The sequence below is a fragment of the Tenrec ecaudatus genome, chromosome 2 (genome assembly GCF_050624435.1).
Source record: "Tenrec ecaudatus isolate mTenEca1 chromosome 2, mTenEca1.hap1, whole genome shotgun sequence".
Classification (NCBI taxonomy): Eukaryota; Metazoa; Chordata; class Mammalia; order Afrosoricida; family Tenrecidae; genus Tenrec; species Tenrec ecaudatus.
Window position 1 is genome coordinate 144,522,356 of NC_134531.1, and position 7,704 is coordinate 144,530,059.

A 7,704-nucleotide genomic window follows, 5' to 3' on the forward strand; every position below is an offset into this window, starting at 1 on the left:
CAATCCACAGAAACCTAGAGCTTCAGGAGGACTTCAGGAAGTATTTGGAATCCATTTACTCGCAACAGGAAATCCTCTGCTATTATGACTGTACAGGTAGCACATGAAATGTGTGTTAAAGGAAAGTGATACCTCCACAAACCGCTGGAAGCACTATGAGTAACAAAGGTTTTAGTGTCGCTCTCCTTATGTGAAGGGAACATAGATGACTATGAGGGATTTTGTTTTTTATTATATATGAACATGATTTTTTATAATTAATCATTTTATTAGGGAGCGCTTACAAATCTTGTAGCAATACATCATTCAATAGTATTAAGCACACTTGTGCAACATTTCCAAACAATTTCTTTCTACTTGAGCCCTTGGTATCAGCTGCTCTCTTTTTCCCTCCCTCCCTCCCTCCCTTATCTTCCCACCTTCATGAATCCTTGATCTATTATATATTATTGTTATTTCGTATCATACGCTGTCTCCCTTCACCCACCTTTCTGTTATTTGACCCCCTGGGGGAGGAGAGGGGAGGGAGATCAATATGAGTTTTGATCTTTTAATTCTACTTTATATATAATCTTCTGAGAGTTGGAGAGTAGTAGAAACTAATCTGTTGTTGTTTTGTTTTTTTTTAAACATTTTATTAGGGGCTCATACAACTCTTATCACAATCCATACATATACATACATCAATTGTATAAAGCACATCTGCACATTCCCTGCCTCGATCATTCTCAAAGCATTTGCTCTCCACTTAAGCCCTTTGCATCAGGTCCTCTTTTTTTGTTGTTATTTTTTTTTAAGACTAATTATTTTTAAAGTTCCTGTTGCTCTTTTCAGAAGTACTCAAGACCATTGACGAGGGAGATGCTGATGATGTGACAAAGCAGAGGATTCATGACGGAAAGGAGAAGCCAGGTGCTCTGTGGCACATCTATGCAGCCAAGGATGCAGAAAAGATTCGGGAGCTGCTCCGAAAGGTGTGACCCGGGTGGGCTCTACTCCCCACTAACAGATTTAAGAATCTTGTCTAGTGTCTCTCTTGTGGATGACTCTAACGACCTGAATCTACACATTGAGGATGTTGAGTAGAATCAAGCACGCCAGGGACATTGGTTAGACTTAGGCTACTTATCATTTGTATGTGTTTATTTATTTTGCCATGTTTGAATGTTGGCTATGGCTTTTAGGTTGGAGAAGAGCAAGGCCAAGAAAATCCGCCTGATCATGACCCGATTCATGACCAAAGTTGGTACCTGGACCAGACCCTGCGTAAGCGACTCTATGAGGAGTATGGTGTGCAAGGCTGGGCCATCGTGCAGTTCCTGGGTGACGCTGTTTTCATACCTGCTGGAGCCCCACACCAGGTGAATAAATGCCAACCTGGGGTTTGGGCAGAACAGTTCCATTGGCTTCCTTACTTCCTATTTTCTTACTTACCTGCCAAGAGATATAAATGCCTGGATTAGGCGCCTTTGCTCTTGTACTGTAACTTATTTTTTGTTTTCAACTTTCTTCCTTATAATTTTAAATGCTTCATCATAAAATTTTTTTAAATCATTTTATTAGGGGCTCATACAACTCTTATCACAATCCATACATCAATTGTGTAAAGTACATTTGTACATTCATTGCCCTCATCATTCTCAAAACATTTGCTCTCCACCTAAGCCCCTGGCATCAGCTCCTCATCTTTTCCCCTCCCTCATGAACCCTTGATAATTTATAAATTATTATTTTGTCATATCTTGCACTGTCTGACGTCTCCCTTCACCCACTTTTCTGTTGTCCATCCCCGAGGGAGGAGGTCATATGTAGATCCTTGTAATCGGTTCCCCCTTTCCAACCCATCCTCCCTCCGCCCTCCCAGTATCACCACTCTCACCACCGGTCCTGAAGGTATCATCCGCCCTGGATTCCCTGTGTTTCCAGTTCCTATCTGTACCAGTGTACATCCTCTGGTCTAGCCAGATTTGTAAGGTAGAATTGGGATCATGATCGTGGGGGACGAGGAAGCATTTAGGAACTAGACGAAACTTGTATGTTGCATCATTGCTACATCACACCCTGGCTGGTCTCCTCGCCGAGATTCTTCTGTAAAGGGATGTCCAGTGGCCTACAAATGGACTTTGGGTCTCCATTCCGCACTCCCCCACCTCATTCACTATATAATTTTTTGTTCTGATGATGCCCGATACCTGATCCTTTCGACACCTCGTGATCGCACAGGCTGGTGTGCTTCTTCCATGTGGGCTTTGTTGCTTCTGAGCTAGATGGCCGCTTGTTGGCCTTTAAGACCCCAGAAGCGATATCTTTTGATAGCCGGGCAGCTTGCTTCGCCTCATTTGCTTATCCACCCATTTGTCTTCAGTGATTGTATCATGGAGGTAAGCACACAATGATATGATTTTTTGTCTTTTGATGCCTGATAACTGATCCCTTTGGCAACTTGTGATCACACAGGCTGGTGTGCTTCTTCCATGTGGGCTTTGTTTCATCTGAGCTACATGGCTGCTTGTTTACCTTCAAGTTTTTAAGACCCCAGACACTATATCTTTTGATAGCCAGGCACTATCAGCTTTCTTCACCACATTTGCTTAATCACCTACTTTGTCTTCAGCAGTTGTGTCGGGAAGGTGAGCATCATAGAATGCCAATTTAATAGAAGAAATTATATTTGCATTGAGGGAGTACTTGAGTGGAGGCCCAGTGTCCATCTGCTACCTTAATACTAAACCTATAAATATATGCACATAGATCTATTTCCCCACCCTCATATATAAATATATTTACATATGTACATGCCTTTATTTAGATCTCTCCTCTTCATTACATTACCCTTGATCACGCCCTACCAGGCCTCCTACACCCTCCTCACCGCTGATTTGGATCACTTGTTTTTTCTTTGTCCCTGGGTTTGTTAACACCACTACCTTTCCCCTCCCCCCACCTCCCCTTCTCCCTTGTCCCCCCAGAACTGTTGGTCTCGTTGTTTTCTCCTCCACATTGTTCATTCAGCCTATCTTATTTAGAGTGACCTGCGGAGATAATAACATGCACAAAAACAAGACAGAGCAAAACCAAGCTAAAATGTACAACAAAACAACAACAAGCCAGTGACAAAAAAAAAACACAACAAGAAAGAAAAGCTTGTAGTTAGTTCAAGGATCGTTTGTTGGCCTTTAGGAGTGTTTTCCAGTCCAGCCTGTTGGGACACCATGCCCTGGCCCCAATGTCCACCTTCAGCATTCCCTGGGGACCTCACCGCTCTGTTCCCTTGCTGTTCTGTTGCACCCCCTTAGTGTTTTGCCTCGGTGTGGCAGGATCAGATCGGGTGAAATTCCCACACTGTGTCTTCGTTGTTGTCCCCTGTAGGGCTATGGGTCAGTGAGGGACGTCATGTCTCATAGGGGGCAGGCCACGTGATCCTCTCTGTGAACTGGCTGCTCTAATCGGGAACATCGTCCTCAAGGCCTGATGGGCCAGGATGTGCTCCACTCTCTCCTCCTCCCCCTTCATCTGCTCCTGTGTGCTCCGATCAGACATGTCCCTCTCCCGGAGCTGCAGATTCAGTGCCATCCTTTGAAGTAAATTCTTCTGGGGGCATCATACAAACTTTTAAGGAAAAGTCCACCCTTTTCTACTCCTTTTCCCATCTACTTCTCTTGTCCTCCCAGTCCAGTTCCGTTCCCCAAGAGAGTCTTCTGTTAGGTCTGCTAGTTACCCAGACCCTTTCCTGTGGACCTACTAACTTTTTTAATTTATATAACGTATATACTCGAGTATAAGCCGACCTGAATATCCGCTGAGGCACCTAATTTTACTATAAAAACTGTATTAAAAATATGAAAAACTCATCTCATACTTGAGTATGTATAGTATCCTGCTTTACATTTCTGCTTTTTTGTTATTCTTATAAAAATAGAATAGTATTCCAAAAGTGTGTGTGTGTGTGTGTGTTTTGTTCTGTTTTTTAACTATATCAGGGACATTTTTTGTATGTTATCGAATCTCTAACACCTGGTATTCTCCCTCCTCCCCTCCCTACCCCTCCCTACCCGGCCCCAGGTTCACAATCTGTACAGTTGCATAAAAGTAGCAGAAGATTTTGTATCTCCAGAACATGTCAAGCACTGTTTCCGCCTGACCCAGGAGTTCAGGCATCTCTCTAACACTCATACAAACCATGAGGATAAACTGCAGGTGAGTACCTTTCCCTCCCTCCGCTCTGCGCATTGCATACTCGCTGTGCAGCAGGCCCGCTCTCCTTGCTGAAGGGGAGCGCCAGGAACCTGCTTCCTCGGGGAAGGAGAGATAACTAAGAGAAGCCATGTCACAGAGATGTAAAGAATCCTCCGCAGAGGGTTTAAGCAGCCCAGTGTTTTTTGTTTTTTTGTTTTGTTTTCAGAGCATTTTTAGTGTTCATAACTGACTAAACTGGTTTCCAGTCAGCTGGGAAAAGCACTGAGGTAGTGTGTTCCAAACACGTTTCCAAGAAATATATGTCACAAAGCAAATTGCTGTGCACACTCGGTTCTTTTTTTTTTTTTAATCACTTTATTGGGGCTCGTACAACTCTTATCACATTCCACACATACATCGGTTGTGTAAAGCTACAGACTAGAGTCTTCGTGGTGACTGCAATCCTGTTTGCCCTTTAGGATCTAAGAGCCGAGCTGGATAATAAGATTACGCTTCTTTCTTCCATCTTTAAGGGCAGAATTTCACCCTTCATGGAGCAGGGTGCTTTCCTGCCTTAAAAAGACAATCAAGAAGTAAGCTTCCCCGGGCAGCAATTTGGCAATCTGAGTCGGCACTCGCCCAGCCTTGGGCACGAATGGCCTCTTTCCCTGCTTCATGCCTGTGGCTCAGGCGTGTGCTGGATCCAATCTGAGTAGGGGAGGCTTTTCCAAGTTGCCGGGGAGTCAGTCACCTTCCACCTGAGTCTGATCTGTTTAGCTGTTTCATACTTTTTCTAAAAGTATGAAATTGTTCCACCATTAAAGGCGTTGAATAGAGCATAATAACCTTGACTTTCTAGGTGTAATACAAATATTCAGGCATATCAGTTTCAGACCTCATTTCCTTCAAGGCTCTTAACAAGTCACTTTATCCCAAAGAGCTTTCCTGACCGCCCACTCTAATTAGGAGAACAGCGTCAACCCCTGCTCCGCCACACTCCTCTCATTGCGCCCCTCCCCCATGCTGTTCTTCACTCTCTGGCATACTATTTTACTGTTTATTCACTGCTTGCCCTTGTATAATGTGTGGACGCGTGGTAAATACTGGATTACTGCCCAGAGGTCAACAGCACAGCTTAGGTAGAACTTGAGTGCCCCCCATTGTTTCGGGAATGAAGCATCCTGCTAGGACCATCCCCCATTCCACTTCCTCATTTTGCCTTCCCAGAAATGATCAGAATCTTGATGGTGGACCTCGTTGACTATCTTTAACCCGTTCACTTTATTTTAATAACGTTGATCATACCTTCACAAGTAATGTTCCTTTTAGAAAAATTAGTAGTGGAGGGGATATATACATGATTTAATACTTTTTTTATACCTCACACATGTTTATTATTCTCATAATAGACCTACCTCATAGAGTGCCTCAGAACATTCATAATTAGCTCTAGGACCTTCCACAGCGTTCTGGACTGTGGACCCTGAGCTTCCCCAGGTATTCATCTATAAAATAGGCATGATAATAGAATTTACCTCCTGGGATTATCGTCAGAATTAAATGAGAACTCATATGAAGACCATAGCAACAGTGCCCAAAACATTGTAATCGCATAGGTGACATCATATGCTTTCATCGGGTCTTAGACCCACCCTCCCAGGTTTTAGACCTTGTGTCCTATGTAACTTGTAAATCGCTTGGGGGATTGGTTTGGGAGAAGACCATTTTTGTTGGCATTTCCTCTGGGACCGTCCATGTTGGGCACGTATTTGCATTTGCAGCACGCTGCTTGGCGCTGGCGGAAACTGACTGTGCTGATTGCTCTCTCCAGGTGAAGAACATCATTTACCACGCAGTGAAAGATGCTGTTGGCACCCTCAAGGCTCATGAATCCAAACTGGCAAGGTCTTAGGCGTGGCGAACTCCCAACTCTCCTGTGAAGCACGTCTTTCACTCACAACACACACAGGGAGCGGCAGGGTTCTCTGTTGGTGCAGAGGCCTTTCCCTCGGAGCCAGTGTGGTCAGTATTACAAACTCTCCAGCCACTCTCTTCTACGCTGCCTCAGCACTGAAGGTTGACACAGGAAAGCTGCTCTGCTCACACACGCAGTTTCAAACTCCAAGCCGAGGGTGCCACATCCCCATCCAGTGGCCTTTTTGGGATTCCAAACTGCCCAAATACCCCGCTGGGCTTTCCTGCGCATTCTCGTGATTTCAGATTTATGGAAACCAGAAATATGGGCACATCATTCTTTTCTTTTTCTCTGGTGCCTGGCTTAGATGGGAATGTGTTTGCAGGTGGGGGATTACATAAGGGGTAATTTCTGAAATATGCCTGCTGGAAGCCTGCCTATGTCTCTGCACGTGACCTCGGACTCAACCCATCCCAGGCCACGGTGAAGCCATTCCCCTCGCTCTCCCGTGAACACTGGAGTCTGGCAGGACCCAGGGAGAACCCACTGCTTTTCCCAGGAGGCTCCAGGATTAGGAAACATGTGTATTTAGTGAAAAAATAGGTTTGTAGTGAAATAGTTACTATTTCATGAAAGTAGATATTTTTAGAATTTTTGAAATAACACAGTTGTTTTCCTGGATTATAAGGAAAGGCACATTACATTTAGTCTTCCTTTCAATAAAATTCTTCAAAAGAACTATGATTTTTAGAAATCAGATGCCCATTATAGCACAAAATCAGCCAAAGCAAAACTTAAAAGAATTGGCTCTTTAGGGTTCTTTTTGTTTCTCCCCTCCCATCTTAGCCCTGTCTTGAGGGAACAGTCGCCCAAGAAAGCAGTGTCATGTCTGAGCGAGGACGGGACACTGGTGACTCTGGGAACCATTTTCACCTGTTACCTACCAGCGTTCCCTGGGGACTTAACATTCATTTCCAAATGGGAAGGGAAGTTTGACTTCCAACATGAGCTTTTTTGTTTTGTTTCAAGGTTTTGTTTTCCTTTTTTTTTTTTTTGTCCAGAATATTTTTAGCAAAACTTTCTGACTCAGTGGAATTTTATTACAAATTTATTTGAAAATGATGGAATTCATTGGCCCACAGGTACATTGGGAAATGTATCTGTCTTCTCTCCAGCTGTACTGTAGTACCCTGCAGACTTGTTTATATGTTCACAGTTTCACTTTTTTTAAAAAAAATAAAAGTCATTTACTGTAGAATACTTTTAATTTCACTTTCTGTATTTTAATTTTGTTGAAGGGCTGATTGGGATTTCCATGTTCTTATTAAAAGTCTAACAAACCTGTTTGGAGTTGACTAAGTTTTTGCTGTGTCAACCCATCTAATCAGTCCTCAGAGCTCTCTGCTTTGATGAACTTGACCCTAGGGGAAGGGGTCACATGAGTTTGAAGATTAGAGGTCTTTGCCATGTAATGTACTCTGTGAATCGGATGGGGAAGGTTGGACCCTGCCTTCTTGGGCCAGCGTCTAGGGGAAAGGCCCATATTGTTTGGCCTGAGCAGGGTGTTGGGCAGTCGATTGTGGGGCTCTTCAAAGTAGGCCTAATTGCCTGAA

The 7,704-nt window shown here is 43.8% G+C and overlaps 1 protein-coding gene across 1 annotated transcript in view; it reads left to right on the forward strand.

Moving 5' to 3' along the window:
• Positions 1-7,351, forward strand: part of KDM3B (lysine demethylase 3B) — an 85,746-nt gene extending 78,395 nt beyond the window's left edge. The window contains exons 21-24 of the mRNA XM_075541622.1: positions 835-974; positions 1,185-1,361; positions 4,063-4,197; positions 6,008-7,351. Coding sequence (XP_075397737.1) covers positions 835-974; positions 1,185-1,361; positions 4,063-4,197; positions 6,008-6,088 — 533 coding nt within the window. The 3' untranslated portion in view covers positions 6,089-7,351. The remainder of the gene's footprint in view (positions 1-834; positions 975-1,184; positions 1,362-4,062; positions 4,198-6,007) is intronic.
• Positions 7,352-7,704: the final 353 nt, after the last annotated feature.